This window comes from Vidua chalybeata, chromosome 10 (assembly GCF_026979565.1).
Source record: "Vidua chalybeata isolate OUT-0048 chromosome 10, bVidCha1 merged haplotype, whole genome shotgun sequence".
NCBI lineage: Eukaryota > Metazoa > Chordata > Aves > Passeriformes > Viduidae > Vidua > Vidua chalybeata.
In genome coordinates this window covers 11,221,055-11,240,578 of record NC_071539.1, presented here as the reverse complement: position 1 = coordinate 11,240,578, position 19,524 = coordinate 11,221,055, and the positions used below count along the sequence as shown (strand labels likewise).

At 45.7% G+C, this 19,524-nt stretch overlaps 1 protein-coding gene across 3 annotated transcripts in view; it reads right to left on the bottom strand.

Annotated features, from left to right (window-relative positions):
• Nucleotides 1-514: 514 nt before the first annotated feature.
• The window catches only part of IL1RAP (interleukin 1 receptor accessory protein), a 49,282-nt gene continuing 30,272 nt past the window's right edge, over nucleotides 515-19,524 (bottom strand). For 2 of the 3 annotated variants that reach the window (XM_053951979.1, XM_053951980.1), the window contains exons 5-11: nucleotides 17,710-17,875; nucleotides 16,701-16,772; nucleotides 15,444-15,573; nucleotides 14,366-14,514; nucleotides 11,944-12,093; nucleotides 10,949-11,092; nucleotides 515-1,323 (exon numbers count right to left, since the gene is read on the bottom strand). In XM_053951979.1, the coding sequence (XP_053807954.1) occupies nucleotides 605-1,323; nucleotides 10,949-11,092; nucleotides 11,944-12,093; nucleotides 14,366-14,514; nucleotides 15,444-15,573; nucleotides 16,701-16,772; nucleotides 17,710-17,875 (1,530 nt within the window). In that variant the 3' untranslated portion in view covers nucleotides 515-604. Of the gene's footprint in view, nucleotides 1,324-4,129; nucleotides 8,260-10,948; nucleotides 11,093-11,943; nucleotides 12,094-14,365; nucleotides 14,515-15,443; nucleotides 15,574-16,700; nucleotides 16,773-17,709; nucleotides 17,876-19,524 lie in introns of those variants that run through there. The other variant, XM_053951981.1, reaches the window with a different exon arrangement.

Here is a 19,524-nt window from a genome sequence, read left to right as displayed (position 1 = left end):
ACCGCCTGGTGAACATACAGCATTTACCAGTTCCTATGGAGCTTTTTACAACAGCAGGTTAAAGAAATCAATTTTATTTAGAGAGAAAGGGCTTGTCTTGAAACTGTTGAGCAAGTTCTTTTAGACCACAGTAGATAACTCTGTGGCAGGGGCTCCCATTACCCTCATTAGCAAAGTTTTAGCCTTTGCAAAATGCAGGCTTGCTCCCCTTTCTCCAGAGGTTACTACCAGCAGGATGGCTTCTCCCTGCTTCCTCCCTCCCAGGCCCCAGCTGGGGACCTGCCCAGCACCTGACCCCAGCAGCAGCCCCGCTGCAAACACAGCCACGGTGTGGAAAAGCAATGCCAGAGAAACACATTTTCAGCTCCACTTTGTAATTTAAATTCTGGAGAAGCACCCGGGCAGGAAGCCTCCAGCCACTGCTCTGTGCATAGCTGCAGGTCCCTGGCTCAGGTCACCAGCAGTGGTATTGCTGCAGTCCTCCATGCAGGCATGGCACTGACACTTAATGGCACCGTGCCAGCCTGTGACATGGCAAAAATATCCTGAGGCTGCAATGAGTTTCTTTCACTGGCCCAGCAGCAGCAGTGCTTCGGCCTGTGGGTTAGAGCACGTAGAAGTCATTGTTGTTTGACAGGTCACTGTAATGGCAGAGGGCGAGAGCGGGGCCCTGTGCCGGCGGGGGCTCGGCTCGACCCCTGCCCTGCAGCCCCTGTGCCGGGGGCCTGCCCGAGCCCGGGTTGCAGAGATGACTGTCCCACCTGGGCTCAGCCACGGCCTGCTGCTTGTGTCTGCTGCTGCCATTGCAGTGGGTCCCACAACACCGGCACGTCAGGAAGTGCTTGGCTCGCTGTTTGGCCTTCGACTCGGAGGCCGAGGCCGTCCCCCCGTGAGTGAGAGTGACAGGAGTGGCACCCCGTGGGTCGGGCTGCCCTTTCAACCGGCTCCTTCTCCTCTGGACGGGGTCCAGGCTGATGTCGGACTGGGAGGAGCAGCTCTCGTTCCAGCCAGTGCTGGCGCTCAGGCTGCGCAGCGGCAGGGCGAGCCGCAGCGCCTTCCAGAACTGCGAGCCGGAGCGCTTGGACTTCTCCCCCTTCCAGGTGACGAAGGAGACAGATTCCTTCAGCTGGAGGATGCTGGGGTGGGTGCACTGCAGCGGCCTGTACTCCACCACAATGAGCTTGGTGGCTATGGCATTCTGGCACATGATGCCCAGCTTGAACTCCAGAAGGCTGATGCTCTTCTCTGTCAGGTAATCAGGACTCAGGACCACGATCATCCTGCGGCTCCTCTGGATGAAGTCGAACACGGCTTCAGTGGTATCTAAGAGTACAAGGGAAGAGGAATTGGGGTGCACAAAGAGAAGGGAATGGGGAGAGAAAAGCTAAGGAAGCTGTTTGGTGGCACACCTGCACAGATTCCTTTTCCCACAGAGGGAAACCTGGCACAAGCTCTGTGACTTTCAACTTGCCCACACTCCTTCCTGCTGACAGCATTTTTGCTGTGCAGTGGGCTCTTGAGAAGACTGAGGTGGTAAATGAGAAGCCAGGATATGCCATGATTGTACTCTGACTTCTGCACAGCATCAGTCATGCCCAGAGAAGTGCAGGCATTTGATAAAGGGTGGGTCTTGTTTGGGAACCACCTGCCCACAGCTTGAGCAATTCTTTGCATTAGGGGATCAGAGCAATCATGTCATCCTGCCCCAGCTCAAACTGCAGGGGCTGACCCACCTCCCCACTGTCAAGCTCTCTTATCTTTAAACCTCCACATTTAAAAAGCAAAAATGTCAGCCTTAAACCCCTCCACCAATTCCCCTAAGCATCATTGGAGGTGGGAATACTGTCCTTCAAAGCATTTCTTGGGATTAATTGCACGTTGTAAAGCTCAGGAGGAAGCTTAGCTGAAATGGTGCCAGGCAAGAGCAACATCTCTTTTATTACCTATTTTGAAAAGCAGCAAACATGAAGGATGTCCTTGGACTTCTACCTGTGGCTTGGGATGCAGAAAGTATATTGAAAGTGTAGTGGCTAAAGGGTGAGCAGTGGAAAGGCTCAAGTATATGGCTGTGGCATGCAGCAATTTAACAAAAGCTGAGTAATAAAACTATAAAATATTTTAAAAACCCATACACTTACAGTGCTGGTGCCTGAGATGAAAAGGGACCCAAGGACAAACTGGTGTTCAAGCAAGACAAGGATCATTAGAGTTAAGAGTTCTTGCACATTCAGAGAGAAAAATCTGCTTCTAGGAATGTCTTTCAAAGAGGTGCTCTGGGAAGAAGAGCTACCTCCTGCTTCCCTTCCATTTCACACTGCTAAAGCCTTCATTCCTCAGGCTGGAAACTCTCCCCTCTCCCTGACAGCGGAACACTGCTCTTTTATGTGAATAAAAATACTGTTCCTTCCCTGAAATGGCAATGCCTCTTAATTCTCCCAGCACTTGGCTGTCTCTTATCTCACAGCAGAAGGTGAACTGTGTTGCATCTGAATGCACCTTATTTTAATATGGTACAGAGCAGTACTTTTCAAAGAAGTATGACTAGCTGTAAAACTCATTGTCACTAGATCATTTGGACACCCAGATAGGAAAAATGATCATACAGTAAAATGCTAATGGAGAAAGTAGGGCACTGTTTGGTTAATAAAATACTGGAATTAAAATTAAATTATTTTGAGGGAGTCTTTTTCTTGTATAAAAAGTTTGGTGGGATTTTTACCCCCAACACGCACAGGAAAACACTGATTCATTGAAACCAAAACTGTCAGAATTGTCACTTACCACCATGACACGTTTTTACCACCCTATTTCAGAGGCATAAAGAATTGGCAGCAATCTCCTAAGTCTAGACCTCATTCAAACTTTTCTACAAGTGATTGAAATCTATTGTGAAAACAGCCAGGTTTCAACAGTTTGTGAAAGAAAAAGCTCTTTTGAAGGGCCTTTTTGAAACTGGAGTCACAGAACCACAGCAAAATGTAAGCAGGAGCAGCCCCTGGGAGGCCCTACCTGCCTGCTCAAAAAGCCCAGGTTCAATTAACATGAATGACTCTGATGCTGCTAAAATGAAATGTTTTGATTGAGGTGACAGTGCTGTTTTTCTTTTATCAATGTTGAATTCGCAACATTTTTTGAGACTTTTTTGAGACTCATGTTTTTCCACACTCTTTTTTTTTTTTTTTTTTGAGACTTTTTTTTGCAAGGAAGGAATTCAAATTTCCAAAGATATATTTGATTTTGAGAAAGGGATGCGTTTAGACTCGGCTGACCAGGTTACCTTGGGATGTTCAGTTTGCAATGTTTACCCAGCTCAGGAAAAATCCTGAGCAGACACTTCACAGTGTGCAGGTGGGATCTTCCCTCCCAATGAAACAGCACTGGATGAGACAGGCAGCAATAGCACTGCAGGGGCTTGGGGATTCAATACTTTTTGGTTATCTGCTTTTTACTAAAAAACCTTCCATCTTTACTAAATGTTTGCAAAAGGCACTGCATATTTTTATTGGTTTACTTGTGTCTCCCCAATGCACCCCAAAGATGTAACAGATTATAAGGATTATGGTCACAGATCCCATACCCATAGAACCTCAAATCCATTGATGGTCATAGGTACTCATTTTGCTAGTGGTCTGGAAGTGCTGGGCTGTCTCTCAACTTACGTGCAGGCAGGCAAACATGGGAAAGGGGCAAGAAAGTGACTTGGATGAGAAAATATGAAGCTGACTGAACCTAGAAACTGATGGGTAAAGTAGCCTGAGAGTGAGTTTGATTTCTGTCGTTTTGGCAGATGTCTAAAATTCTGATTTGATATTTAAAGCAGAGATTATGTTGCCTTCCCAACTTTCTGTCTTGTGATTGCCAAGTGAGCACTCTTCAGATCAGAGACTTTCCGTGTGTGCATGTCCACCGCTGTGAGACATCTGAATGCTGTGTGTCACTGTATTTCTGCTTGGATGGTCCTGGGAGCTCAGGTGCCTCTGCAGGCACAGCATGAAACAGCCAGGAAAATGTCACGTTCCAAGGAGGAGCCCCAGATTATCTTGATGCTTGGACTACACACAATCATCTTTCTTTAATAGCATTTCGGAGACATAATGGGAAGATGGTACTTATGAGAAATGCACAGGACTGAAATGCAAAAATGAAAATGTTTTATTGAAAAGCAAAATAAAATAATACTGACACTTCACAGACCAAATCACACAAAGGCAAAAACATACAGAAAAGGGAAAACTCTGGAATAGCTGTACAACATCAAACAGCACCGGAAGGGAAGATATTTTTTCCAATTCGTGCCACACTGTTTCCCAATGAAAAAACAATGAGGAACTTTGCATGAGCTACATATTGATAAATGTTAGGTTAGAACACAGAAACTCAAATGAATCAACTGATTCAGATGGATGCTGTGACAGAATCCCACAATGGAAACCGCGCGTGGCATAGAATGAAATGACAGGCGTATCCGAGGTGCTTGCAGATCTACTTTACAGTTGCGATTGGGCTTTACCCTTGGCCTGAAATACCCCAGCAAAGCCAGTGGTAAAGCTCCTGGGTGAGTGGAACCTGCTTCTGGACTGTTCCTTTCACACTGCTCCCTCTGACCTCTCAGGCCCATTCCAAACCATCACACCTTTCGCCTTGTGGCTGCTCTGCTGATGTCTCTCAGTAACCCTGTTCTGGGGTTGCAATGACACCAAAGGCCACTGCAGTGTATGCCTAAGAAAGTCCAGGTCTATTAATTATTTGGAAAACTCTTTCAATAAAATCAGCAAAATACATGAGGTGGATTTAACTTCCTAAAATAATCAGACTTACTAAAACATCAGCATAAAATCTCTTCATAACTCAGGCAAAAGTGAGATGTGATGTAGTGAGGTCTGGGATGTTAATTCAATTTATGAGTATTTGGGAGTCAGTCTTTTAAAAATCATATGGCAACCTAACACAGCTCTGCTTTGGCTTCAGGACCTTCCCTCTGCCTGCAGATCTGACAGCTGATTACAGAGATGCTTAAAACACACACAAAAAGGTGAAGCTGGGCACAATGACAGGGTTGCAATGGGTTCACCAAGCCGAGCACGGGTTTGGGTGCTATCTCTTATAAATGAAGTTTTCCAGAGTGTGGGAAGCAGCTCTGTCCCTCCACAGAGAACCACAGTACAAAAGCTCATAACAAAACTTTTAAGCACCTTTGAGCAGATGAGGAGATCCACTGCCTCCAGTGAAGCTGACTGCAATTTTACCTGCTTAAATCATAGCTTACTTGGGGTGGGAAAGATGAAGAGGACGGTGAGAAAGAAGCCCTGTTTGTTACACATCTGTACAGTGTCCTGGTTCCGGCCAGGACAGGGTTAGTTTTTGCAGTAGTCAGGAGGGGGCATGTCCAGGACACTGAAGTTATTCTATACCACCTTGCATTTGCAAGGGTTGGAGGGAAGGGGGTCTCTTTTGGAGATAAAGGGTCCCAGCACAGTGCAGCTGGGCCAGTGCAGGGCAGCAGAAGGAATGGTTGGATATGGTCAATTGTCAGGGTTTTTTTCCATAGGAGTTATTAATTTCTTGTACCCTCTATCACCAGTATTATTTTCTTACCTCATTGCTGTTTCCAGTAAATTTTTCTTATCCCACACCAAAATCTTTACCTTTTGTGCCTCCAATTCTCCTCTCCCACCCTCTGCAGAAGGAGGGAGAGGGGGAAAATGAGGGGCACATGGTTTCAGGGGGAGTCCTGAATTGTGAGGTACCATTCCTAAACACAACATACAGTACCTGACTAAGGGCATGGGGGACTGTAGCTCCCTGCAGCCCTGGAATAACATTATGAATCATAAAATGCTAAGGGCAGAAGATTTTCCTGACACCATTCAGTCCCACACCTTTAAGGCTGGGCTTTTTACTGGGATGCCCTCAAAGCTCCCAGCTCAGCTGGGTGAATAGTGCATAGACTCCTAATTGTAGTGCTTTTATAGTGCCATTACAAATGCTTATGCCTCACCCACTGGGCACCAACAGAATAAATGCATGAGTCAAAGGTGACTCAGGAGCAACCATCACCAATAAAAACAAGCATGCACTTGGGGTGTGTAATACTGAACTCCACAATTAAGTGGGCAGGTCCTTGCACTAAGAGCTGCAGGAGTATGGAGACACCCCCAGAGTCTGAAGTTTTATTTGAAAGTATTGTGAACCATAGCACCAGTTAATGCCAGAGCCCCACTGTGCTTTGGTTTGTCCTACAAGAGAGATTAAACTCCCCTCCTCAGCATGAAGTGTGTGATAGGGGTTAACTCACCATGTCCTCTCCTACTGAAGCAAGGACACCTACACAGCGTTTTTTTGTGCTTCTGTTTCGTGCAAATGTTGCAGAAGCTGAGATACACTCTCTGTTCTGCAGCTTTGGGCTGGAATCAAGATGGGGAGAGACTTGCTTTGTAAAGACAAAGCTAGTTTAAACCTAAACCCTGAATTAGAAATGGCAACATTGTTCAAAACCAGGCATTGAAGAGGGAGTCTTTATAAAATCATAGAATAATTTGGGTTGGGAAGAACCTTCAAAGGCCACACTCCCTGTAATAAGCAGGGACATATTCAGCTGGATCAGATTGCTCACAACCTTCTCCAACCTGGCCTTGAATGGTTCCAGGGATGGGGTATCCACGTCCCTTGGCAACTTGGGCCAGTGTTCTACCACCCTCATTGTAAAAGATGTCCTCCTTAAATGTAGTCTGAATCTACTCTCTTTTAGTTTAAAACCATTACCCCTTGTCCCTAAAGGGGTAATTGCAAAAGGACCTACTAAAAAGTCTGTCCCTACATCTCTTATAAGCTCCCTTTAAGCACTGAAAGGCCACAAAAAGATTTCCCAGGAGACTTCTCCAGGGAGAACATCCCCAGCTTTCTCAGCCTGTCCTCACAGTCTTACCTAAATGGACAGAAGTAGTAGTTTTTAGGAAGTTCAAGTAAGTTTTTGGGGTGTCGTTCTGAGTTGGACTTATATCCATGTCATTCCAAAGACCTTGGAAGCACTTTGCATGATACTTTCCCCCAGCCAGCGGCAGAGAGACTAGGCAGGTTTAGTAGTACACTGGGGTTCCTTGTAGTGCTTGTGAAGTCCCTGAGTTTACTCTACAGATAAACATCTCTCACATGCTTCACAGCCTGTACTCATGAGAGATTTCCCTGGATTACAAGCAGCTCTGAAGGATCTGGGGCACTTGTGAGACTACAGAGTCCCAGAGACTGACCACTTATTACTAGATGTGCTACAACACAAATAGCACCCAGTAGAGTTGTGGGGGTTTTTTTAATGCTTCTGTAACAGCCATTCCCATCCAAACTACCTGGATGCATCTTCTTCAAAGGAAATTTGGGCAATAAAGATGAGGAGCTTCAAAAGTCCATGCTCCTCACATTGCAGCTGGAGTCTGTGATCCCACAAGTGATTGGGACTACAGACCTGTAACATGCAGGAAAGGCTCTACACTGGAGCCACCTTGCAAATTGTTCCTCAGCCTCTGCAACAGGGACTGAGGACCAGAAAGGAGTGAAATGAAGTCACTTAGGACTGGAAAGAAGCTCTGTCCTGGATGCTAATGCAGGTCCCATAGGAACTGGCCATGCTATCACAAGGCGCTGGATGCATCCCACCTAGATAGCAAATTTAGACCTTAAGCCCAGGGTGGTGGTTAATAACAAGGACATATATTTGCAGAAAGCAGGATTTTGCATTTTCGGTCTCTCTAATGACAGAGCAATATCAAAGCTGCAGGGAAAACATGACTATCCTCTGAAATGCTTGGGACATGGTCCTTCATGGAAAAAACCCTGAGTTCCTCCCCACTCCCTGGCCTAACTTGTGGATTTTTGAGGTATGTTTTGGTTTGTTTTCTGATTGTGTCAAACATTTTTCAGGGATATGCATCAACCCATCAAGGCTTAAACTCCTGCTAATTTTTTTCACTGGCATTTCCACCTGCAGTTGCTTCCAGAACCTGCCCTTTGGGAACTTGGATTTCTCGCCTTTCCATTTAATGACATTCAAGGCCGCCTTGGCCTGCTTCAGCTCCTTCACTTTGCTCTTCTTGATGGCTTTGTACTGCACTAGAATGACTTTGATGTTGCCCTTGGAGGCCATATTCTCTAGGCCAGCCTTGAGCTCCAGCAGGGCCTGTGTCCCCTGCAAGACGTAGTTGGGGCTCAGGACAACAAGCAGACGTCGACTTTTCTGGATGAAGCTCAGGGTTTCGTCTGTGACAACTGGGAGAAAGAAACATTGAGGTCATTAGTGATGCCCAAGAACATGCTGCTGAGCTGCTGCTGTGACACCAAGTGACTCTTGAAGGGGACAAGAAATCCCTTTGAGGCCCTCTCTAGACTACACTGGTGCTCCCCAACCCTGTTAGTGACTCCCAGTGGGACTTCCCACTGGGAAGTCCTACACCAGGGCTGGTTCCCACTACCCCATACAGTGGCATATTCTCCAATAATAATTTTCCTCCCAGCTGGAGGAGAATTTCCTCCCGGCTCCCTCCTCGAGTCCAGACTACCTACAGATGCCTTTCCTCCTCCCCATGCTACACAGAGATAACCAAGAGAGCTACACCTAAAAGTCACTGTACTACACATCAGTGACACCACCCAGTGCTGTGAGGGTGCCTTGTGGCATCCTCAAGTGGGCTGCTGATCTCAGGCTGAGATTTAGCTTCCTTCTAATGAGAGGGGAAAAAGAGGCTCTCTGGAGCAAAGCAGGGAAACTGCCAGCTGCGTAACACATGAACTCAAGGGAAAGACTCACCCTGAAGAGTCTTCAGGAAGCCTGAATGTCTATGCTTACATCCTCATCTGGCAGATATCCAGAATGCCTCAGTTTCCCCACACAAAGTAAGTATTTACACCGTCCCCAAGTGTCCTCATGGGATAATTTGCTTTGGTAATGCTAATGTCCTAACTCCCGTTACTCATCCATCTGTTCCTGCTGTTGTCATCTATGAAAGTAGATTAGAGCATTTTTAGAACTGACTCTGAGGACTTTTAGTGAAGTGTCCCAAAAATGGCATCTTTTGAGCTAGAGAAATGTCATGGTAACTGTGGATCCTCTTTAATTTTCTAACATCTGCAGGTAGACTGTCCTTGGCCACCGTCTGTAATTAATGTGAAAATCCCTTGTAAGTGTGAATCCGGGTGCTTGTACTCTCTGCTGCAGGATTTCCCACACTTCCTTGACAAGGGAACACTCTTGACTGGTCAGAAATTACAATGGAGAGTAAAATAATGCTGACAGACAACTTCATTTAGCTGTCAGGCACATTTGATTAGTTCCTGTCAGCTAACTCATGGGATAATCCATCTCCCACTGTTTCTTCATCAAGGACAACATAACTCTCTGCCCATGACACAGATGCACACTCTGGAGGCATGACACCAGCTGCCAAAAGCTATTTCCTGGCCTGCCGTGCTTTCCTGAGAAGGAGATTAGTCAAATCCTGGCTAAGAAGCTCCGGGGAAGCCCCAGCAGCATCGCAGACGGCAGTGCGGTGACAAACCACTCTGGCAGCGCTCCGCAGGGCTGGCACTGGCTTGAGGCTGGCAGGGACTGAGGGGGGCACAGATGGAAACGTTTGGGGGTAAGGTGAAGGACAGAGAGCCCAGGAGAGCAGTGCTGGGAGGAAAATGACACCCTCTAAAGTGAACAGGGCAAGAAGCAGCAGAGGGAACAGGAGAGAGATGGACATCTGGTGAAAATGGCTCAGAGCAAACCTGTTCTGAGCCTGACACTGGCATCAAGCAAATTGAGCCTGGAGGGTGCCCTGCCACATCATTCAGGCTCTCTTCAAGAAGGAACAGCACCAGAATTGCAGCTGTCTCCCTGAGACACACATATTTATTTACCCTCAAAGTTTAAGGTGCTCCTAGATCCTGGCAACAATCTAGGAGGGAAAGATAACAGAACCCAGACTGATTCTGCTCCTTTTGTCAGGTAGGTGGGCTGAGAATCCAGCAGTCCTCCCTGTTCCTACTCAAAAGGGACACCCCAATGGACTTTCCCAGCACAGGTTTTGTCACCAAAAAAAAGGACTTTGGGGTCCTGAGCCAAAACCCATGAATTCAAAGCAGGGCGGTCTGCACTGGCAGAAATTCAGACTTTGAACTTTTAATAGGCATCAGGATCATACAACCAACTCAGCCTCCAAAAAACTAAAAATCGAGAGTGTTGTCTAGATTTGTGCCCTTGCTGTGGAACTTGTGTGAAAGTACATGTATCTGAATAGCTTCACAAACTTCCATTCTTGGTGATTCCCTGCCTCCCTGAAGCAGACATTATGTCCAGAACCTCATATGATTTATCTCAAAATAGTAAAAAAGGACTACATCTTACTGAAGAGATGAGTTTCACTATCTGCAACAAAGTCCTTTTAATAATAGCAGCTAAATTTATGCCATATTAGACACAAACTCCCTCATTAACAAGGATGAATGGGACGCACATTATCTTCTCATTGATTTTGACACCTTCCACTCTTTCCTGAAGTACACACTGCTGGTTTTCACAAGGATTCTCCATTACCCTCTGTGAGCTGATCCAGTACAACACTTTCCCTGCCTCTTCTAGCCATGACTTTATCCCATTTTTTAAGGCAGATCAGAGGGCTTGCATGAAGGTCACTTTTCCAGTTCCCCATTCTGACATTCCTGCACATCACTCCTGGAAAGAGCAACTGAAACAACCAACCACCATCCCCACAGCAGCCATTTTTGGTGGCCTGGAGCATCTGCAACTCTGTCATGTGAAGCAAAAACATTAGAAGACACTGAAAAGAGTTCATTAACAGTGATAGGGAAAAAAACCAAAACATAATCCGGATAGGCTTGTTGCAATCAATGATCAATACCTCAAAGAACAATAAAGAGGACGTGCACGGAGCACAGCCCCCTGTGAGATACTCACTTCCTCCAGGGAGGCTGTCTCTGTCAAAGATACACAGCTTGTACCCGAACTCGTTCTCCAGGACTCCCCGCAGCGTCAGCAGCACAAATTCCTCCTCCTCCGCGTTGCGCGCGTAGGACACGTACACATCGTACTCCTTCCCGTCTGGGCAGTGGGAGCACAGGGAGACACAAAGGGCACAAGGGACACCTGTGATACTGCCCATGCTGGGCCTTTGACTTGCAAGAGAAGCACATAGGAAGGCTCACTTGGAGCCCAGGCACTACAGGTTAAGGCACGTAGATTTCCACAGACCACCCCATTCTGTCCAGGCTTCTTTTGTCTTCTGACATCTTTGACTCTACTCCCTCTTGCTGCTGTCTATCCACACGAGCAGTCCCACCAGACAGAGACTTGCACCCTGCCTACACCCTCTGAGAGCTGCAGCACCCCCGTGGCAGGTTCACACCACAAGCTGCAAGGGCTCAAACACCCTCCTCCTCCTCCAGAGGAGGAAATCTCACCTCAGAGTCCCTAGCAATGAACTCCCAGTAACACAGGGAAGAACTGAGGACAGAATGGTGATTTCCACATCCATCCTTTTGGATGCCTTCCCACATTTTAAAGCAGATCACTCTGGATCAGATCATGAATCCTTTACATAGAGTCACCAGGGAAACAAGGGACTTATTGGAACCTGATGACGTATCTTGACAATCTAGATACAGCTGGATGATATAGCTAGATTAGCAGGGCAGGGCCCTGGGCAGCCTGGCATGTCCATGCTCCACCTCTGCAGAGAATAATGCTTCTTTCTCCTTTTCCCTGAGCCAAAAGCCTGACTCCTCTTGCTCTAATGAGCAATGACCCACACAACTGCATGTAGATAAAGAAATGGAAGGTCAAAATGTCATTATGCTGTGAAGAGGTTTAAAAATAGCTTATAGGAAAACTCCTATATGAAAATAAAGGGCCTGCAGCAGGATAAATAAAAGAAAGTATTTTTAACTCCTTACCTAGAATGGTTTCATCCGTTCCAAAATGAGCCCGATAGAAGAGGACCATTTCAAGCCAATACACGTGATAGATGACTATGAGCACCACAACGAGCAGGATGGTGGCCCCCAGGCCACAGGCCAGCTCCACAGTGTACTTGGGTGCTACAACTGAACACAAAAATAGACAGGGGGTCAGAGTTAAAGAACAGGTTGGACTTTCAGTTGGGCAGGAACAAGCCTGTGTCATGTGCAGCCAAACACCACAGAGGAACAGCCAGGAGCCAAGCTGACCCTTCAGAGTAAGGTGGCCAAGCCAAGGCTTTTCTGACAGGACATGTGATGGCTTGCCACCCTGGAGCCCCATTCTAGGTTATTAGGTCTGGTTATGCTGGCAGAGCAAGTCCATAGCACAGGCTGGACTTCTGTCTCTGAGTGAGGCCCTGGGAGCAGCCAGGTGATAGAATGACCTGTTGGTAGAAGAAACCTGCACAGTCCAAAGCCAGAACATGACCATGACCTTCTCAGCAGTATCAGCAAACTCTTGGGGGAACACAACTGCTTTGACTTCTAAAAGATCCAGATAAAGCATCTGCAGCAAAATAAAGGCAATAGTTACCATCCTCCCTCCCTATCAAACAGACACAGGTCTTGTGGCTTGTCCCAGACTGACACCTAGGATGTAACTAGCCATGGCCTGACTCTTTTCTACCATGAAAGAAAAATCAGAGTTCCTTACAGAAAAGCTGAAATGCTTGCAAACAAACAGGGCAGCCTGTGGGTATCAAGCCAGAACATCACAGGCCCCCTCCAACTCATACACTGTCTGTCACACCACTGCTGCTTCTTTGTACTAAGGACAGAAAATTTCTAACTGTATCCCTGGGCAACTCTGATGGTGGCAGCTGATGTGCAAATTGGCAAACTGCACAATAACAGAACAACAGGGAGTGGAAACACCACCAAATTCCAATATTTAATAAGTTGCTAATAAAACTGAATTACAAAATCGAAAATGGACGGAATTTATCAATGTTCATTAGGTGATGAGCAGCAGAAGTACATGAGAAGGAGAGGGAAATCATCCAAAAAGAAGCAAGAAATGTATATGACCTAATGTAATGAAAGAGTTGGAGCCAATATATAGAGCCACTTGCTAAAAGCCAGGTGCTGAGGGGTTAGGTTCTGGCATGCCTGATGCATCCTGTGGGATGTGCAGTGGGATGGGCTGCACTGAGCTTAGCATAAGGTTGCTCTGCCAGCAGCAGCTAGGGATGGTTCTTGGACTTTACTGTGGAATAGAGCAGGAAGAAGGAGTGATGGGTAACCATGTCTGCTCAGAGCAAACCCAGTCAACTAACCAAGAACAGATGTGGGGAGGAAAAGGGAGGATAGTACAGATCAGTCCACTAGAAAACAGTATTTAGGCACTGATATTTAGAAAAAGAATCTGAGTATTTCAGATTCAGTTCTGCTACATGTACAAATATTATCACCTCAGAAATATTATATATGGAGTATGAACTCACTGACAGATGGTTTCAGCCTTTCTCAGTTATGTGTCTGGTCTATTGTTCCTCCCTAACAATCCAGAAAAGGTTTGTCTCAATGCAATGAGACTAAAATAGAATGAGGACAAGTACCAAGAAGAAAAAGATTTTCCAGTAAAGACCTCCAAGAGCTTTCCCATGCTTATAATACAGACTAGAGAGAAGAAGGTGTCTGGTGTGAGCTACACAAGCCATGGCAGCATTTCCTGTGGGAGAGGGGACTTCTGGCTTACAGTAAAAGCAGGTGTTGAAGCTCTAGATGAGGCTGATAAGGAGGCAGAAAAATACACCTTAATCAGGAAGCCTCACATAGCTTTTATTACTGAGAGGTGGGACTGGGAAACAAGAACCAAATCTTTGATTAAAAAAAGATGTTGGAAAAACCCACACAGAACAGAGCTGAATCAGTCTATACCATCCATGCTGAGGTGGCTGTATCTAGACTGCAGCATCATGACAGCAAGGGGTAAAACCAGCGAGCAGCGTGGTGTGACTGTCTCACTCCCTGAGCAATGCCAGTGAGTGCAGACTGTCTTCTGGAGGATGCCAACTGGAAGCTGTTGTGTCATACAAAACCTTCACACAACCAAATAACCTGAAATAATTTCAAGCAGCCTGTGCCCTCAGCTCTGCTTCAGTTGTGGTACACGGGTGGGATGGACAACAGATCTGTCCTTTCTCTACCCACAAACTTGCCCATGGGGGGGCCCTTTGTTCCCTGCCTCCGAGAAGTGGCGCAGTATGACAGCAGTGCCTACAGAACAGACTGTGTTAGGCAGAAAGGCCTGATGGAACTCTTTGCCCCCTTACTGTGTTGCAGGGCAAGGCTGAAGGCAGCAGCAAGAGCCCCCCAAGCAGCCCCCCTGCACAGCCCTGCCCTGCAGGCACCGTACCTTTCATGCGCACCACGGCCTGGCTGCGCTCCTCGCCCTTGGCGTTCCTGGCATGGCAAGTGTAATTCCGCTTCAGCTCCTCCGCTGTGGCTTTTGCAACTGTTAGAGTCCTTACCAGAGTTTTGTCTTCAAAATCTCTAGTAATTTCACTGTAAGAGAAAAGCTAGAGCATTACACATGTGAAAGTGCAGAAAGTTTTTAGTGACAGATATTCCTTTCCCTGATATAACCTCTTCCTTTAAAAAGGCCAAAACACATAACTTGAGATTTATAAATCAGTATACACTTCAGATTGTAATACAGCTGCAGCTATTCCTGTATCTGATTTTCCTTAATATTTATTTTACCGCTCATAATTTTCTCATTGCAGCTGTGCCACATTGCCTTTTAGAGGAAATGGAAGTTCTTGCCTATAAACAAGAAGATCTCATGAACTCAAGATTCACAGCTCACGTCACATTCCCTATGCAGTCCTGGATGAGTCACTGTCTCTCTCTGCCTGAACTGACCGTCTGCAAAATGAGGATACAGTATTTCCTTTTGCCTTTCCTTTTTCTACACTGATTTGCAGATCAGCTGGGGCAGTGACTGCCTTCCACTTGTAACTCAGCATCCAGCAAATGGGACTTTGATCCTTATTTGGGTTCTTTATGTGACTGAATCTCTGTTCTTCCTAATCAATACTAATATTGATCAATAATATTACATTTTTGTTTTCAGCCTCTGTTTTTCTGAAACGATTTTATCCCTTATGCTATTTGGGAACACTCCTCTAAATAGAATTGCCAGCCCCTGTTTTATAAGTCCCATAACAACAGCAGCTGCTGGCATCACTAGCAGGACCTGAACAAATGATGATGTGAACTGGTTAACAAAGATCCCTCAAATCCATCTGTAAGATATGACACTGTCCAGGTCTGGAGGTCTCCTCCTTGGAGGTCCTGGTGCTCATCACAGCATGGTGCAGACACAGGGGCTTCTGATTAACAGAGAGACTACACACTCCATTAGGACTGTCACATGCCTGTACCCACACAGACCCAGGGGATTAGAAATGAAGGTTCACATTATATCTTACCTTTGTGTGACTTTTATCTTGGGGTCCGTGATGTCATCCGTGTTTCTCCCATCTATGGTCCACCACACCTCAGTCCGGGAGTCCTTCAGGAATGTGAAGAAAACCTCACAGGGCAAGATAAGGTCATCACCTACAAATAAAGGACCATCATCTCCTAGGAGAAAAGGTGTTGCAGTGCAGGAACAGCATCCCCCTCGCTTTAGTGCTTTCCAAAATCCTGCCAGCCTAAGCTCAGCCTCCCCTCAGGAAAGAATGAGGCTAACATCCACTTTCTGACATAAACTGTAATAACAGCTTAACATCCCTGGACATGAGGATTTGTGACAGACAGATAAATAGGAAAAGATGTCCTGCCTTCTCAAATGTGTTACAAATTCCTTGACTGCATGAACTGACCCACCCAAAGGGACACGCTCCATGCCAACCACTTCCTTGGAAACCCAGGCAGTGCTAATCAATCCCACTGCACAGGGGACAGATGCCATAAAGTGAAGGATCAAGCTCCACAAAAGCATTTTGGTTTGGAAATACTTCTTCAGGAATTTGACTTCTGCTCAAGATCAGACTTGGTGATCAGTAAGTCATTTTATCTTACAGAGGACTATGGATGAAATCTGACCTATGCCAAAAGAGCTGTTCTTTAAAGTGAAGGCTCTGGTGCTGATCATCCTCATTGCCACCACATTTATTACAGCAATGTAATGGGACAGAATCCATTTGATATAAGGAATTGCTCCAAAAAGCTATTAGGCAAAACTGACGGTGTGGGGGAAGGGGTGAGGTAAAGGGTGTGGTACCCCATTACCCAGTGCTGCGAGGTCAGCAGAAGGAGAGGTGTCATTAATTAGGAAGTTATCAGCCAAAAAAAGAGGAGATGAACAAGAATTGGCTAGAAGACTAAAGCCATTCTAGGCGTGAATGAGGGAGGATGGGAGCAAACCACTGCCAGGGCCACGGCTGAAACAAAGTCCTACAGGAATTCTTGTAAGCAGCTGAGTGTCCCCATTTCATCTGCTTCTGCAGCTGCAGTTCTGTATCATCATGCCTGAATATCTGTCCTTAGTTGTGCTTGCAAAAAATCAGCTTTTAAAGCTGTGCTCTCCATCAAAAACTAGCATCCCACACTGTCCACCAGGCAACCCGTGGCAGCTCAAGTGCTCTGTGAGGGAAAGCACCGGGGATGCAGTGGAAGGGGAGAGCTTTGTGCCTGGCTGGGTCTCCCTGTCCCACTGGCACGCTGTGAGTGTTGCACTTTACCTGCTTCCAGTTCGTACACAACTTTCTCATTTGGAGAGGTGAACTGTGGTGGCAAGGCCTTGTTTGGAGATCCTGCAGAAGACAACAGAGAGCCCCCATGGGGCCCCAGACTTCATGAAAACCTGGAATCCTTGCAGCCTCACTCCCGATGCCCTCGCACCACACTGCACATTCCCCAGTCTAACTTGTGATGCATTCCTGCTGTGGAGTTCTGTGCACACACAAATCTAATCCTAGTCCCCAAACTCGGGGCCAGGTCCAGATTTTAAGGCTCCTCCAAAGTTTAGGTAAGCTAGTTTGGGCCTCTCACATGAGAAGAGCTTCATAACCTTCTCATCTCCCACAAGGCATAACCTGCACCAGTCTCTTTTTACTGCTGCTTCTAAAAAACAAAATACAAACCTCATTTAGTGTCACAAATATCTATTTCAACCCTTAAAACAGCTGTTTCCGTGGAACTCAGAATGTATTCTACAGCTATCTAGGTTTTTAAACTCTGCAATTCCCTGGCAGGTAGGCTGAGCCTCTGTGCCTGGGACGGATGTGTCCAAGCAGTGGGTACCTGGAGCTCTGCCTGGCTGATTAGCAGTCTCAACCCCAGCACAAATGGCTTTGAGATTCCAAGATCAAGACAAGTTGGCTATGAAGTGACAATCCCACAAATAGTGATGAGCAAAGGGCACAGGAGACCACGAGCAGGAGTGCCAAGGTTATGCATTCACATGCCAGCAGAGGGTACCCCTGGCCATCTCATGCACTGAACCTCACCAGCCTGAGGCTGGCCACTCTGTGTTTGGGGCATTTGACAAGGTGGTAGGAGAGACATCTACTGCAGGATGTTCTGGACAGTCACACAAGTCTGACCCCAGCAAGAAAAAAAACGTCAGATCAGTTGGGTAACACAGATTGACTACAACCACAAAAGGATCCTTCAACAAACTCTTCCAGCTGTTTTTACCACTTCTGCAGTTACCCACATGCATTTTACACATTTTAAAGTCATTCTTACCCACCACCTTCATCTTTATGGTTCTGGTGAGATTATAGGTTCTTCCATGGTCCTTGAATGTCACAATGCAAGTGTAATTCCCTTTATAGGCACTGCGGACAATGCCAATGACAAGCCTGGGCCCTTGGGGATATCGCTCATAGAAGCCATCCACCGAGTTGCAGTTCTGGAGTCAGGCAGAAAAACACTTGAGTTTGGGACTCAAAAATACAGATATTGGTTTAAATGCTTCTACAAAGATCTGATTTAAACTATTAATATGACATTTGGGATCATGATGTAGGTCAGACCTAGAGACAATGAACTTTGAGAATGTTGGAGTATAGACTGCTATGTTCACCTTGAAAATTAAGTGATGAAGCAGATCACCCTAATAACTTTATCCCACTTTAAGCACAATTTTATAAAGGAGAGATCTCTGATCCAGAAGAGCCTTGGCAATCAAAGTGAGCACGTCAGCAGAGTGAAGAATAAAGTAAAAAGCGATAAGAAGAAAATGATGACATATTCACAAATGGATACTAAGACTAAAGGACATGTACCCCATGTTCATCTTTCAGGACTAATCAAGCTCTCCTGGCTGCCTTCAGCTGAGGATGAGGCCCCAGAATTTGCAAATAGCAAACGAGAATCTATAGTACATAAACCTTAATAACTCCTCTCTTTCTGTCAGGCGAGGCAGGAAAACTGCCAAAAAACCAAGCTGGAGATACCTTTTCAGAAAGAGGTTATGCAGATAACATCTTGATTGTCATAAAACCCAAAGATGTGCACATTTTCTGAGATTATTTTTGAATGGTACATTTCTAAATCTGATACATCCTAATGGGGCAGTTTAGGACAGGGGTCATATACCATATTTAATGATTTTTATTAGGCATGGGATGACTTGCTGCCTGAAAAATTACTTCCAAGGGGCGTTTTGTTTCATTCTGCTAATTGATTGCCGAGATGTGAATTTCAATGAATGATACAAGTAAAGCATTTAAACTACTGGAGTGAAATGGCTCCTCTTGATACAAGAGGAAGTTTTTCCTGAAGGGTTTTAGAGGTGGGGTTTTCCTTTTGGGTCTTTTAAATTTCTTTTTTAAATCAGCACATACATTTGTTGACAATTTCCCTTATAATTAAATTCATTTATACAAAATCTTCTATCTAGAAATACAAAAGCACTTTATAGGATGTTATTAAAGAATTTATTCCCATAACTCTCAGACTTTACATCCCCTGAGACTTCTTATTCTCTACTGACTAAAGGCATCCACCTAGAGAGAAAGAGTGAAATCAAATTTAATAAAATTGAGCAGTAATTCTGTAGGCAAGAGCTTGAGGATGGCTGGAGACTGTCTAATAATCAGAAAAGTATGGAGGGTAGGGTAGAGATGTATCAGTCTTCAGAAAAGAGGTTTGCTGAATTGTGTCAAACAGGACACCCATTGTCTTTGCAGAGCCTGATGTACAACTTCACTTCCTGACCTCAGAGGATTTTGGAAAGGATGCAATTTTCATTAACAGGTGGGTTTTTTTAAAGAAGAGGGAATATGAATGACCGTTTTCTTTACAGGAAAGTGAGAGGCTCACACACAGCAGGTCAGCACACTGCCCATAACTGAACTGAGCCACCTAAATCCCTCTTAGGAATATTTTTCATTTGTGTATATTCAGTGTTAGCTCTCAATTTCTTTCCAAGAGCAGTTTTACCCTTGAACTCAATGGAAGCAGAGCTCTTAAAATTAGTAAAGCATCATTAACAGTATCCTCACTGGGGAGACTCTGAAACACAGTTCCATGACTGTCATGCCAACCATTGCTTTT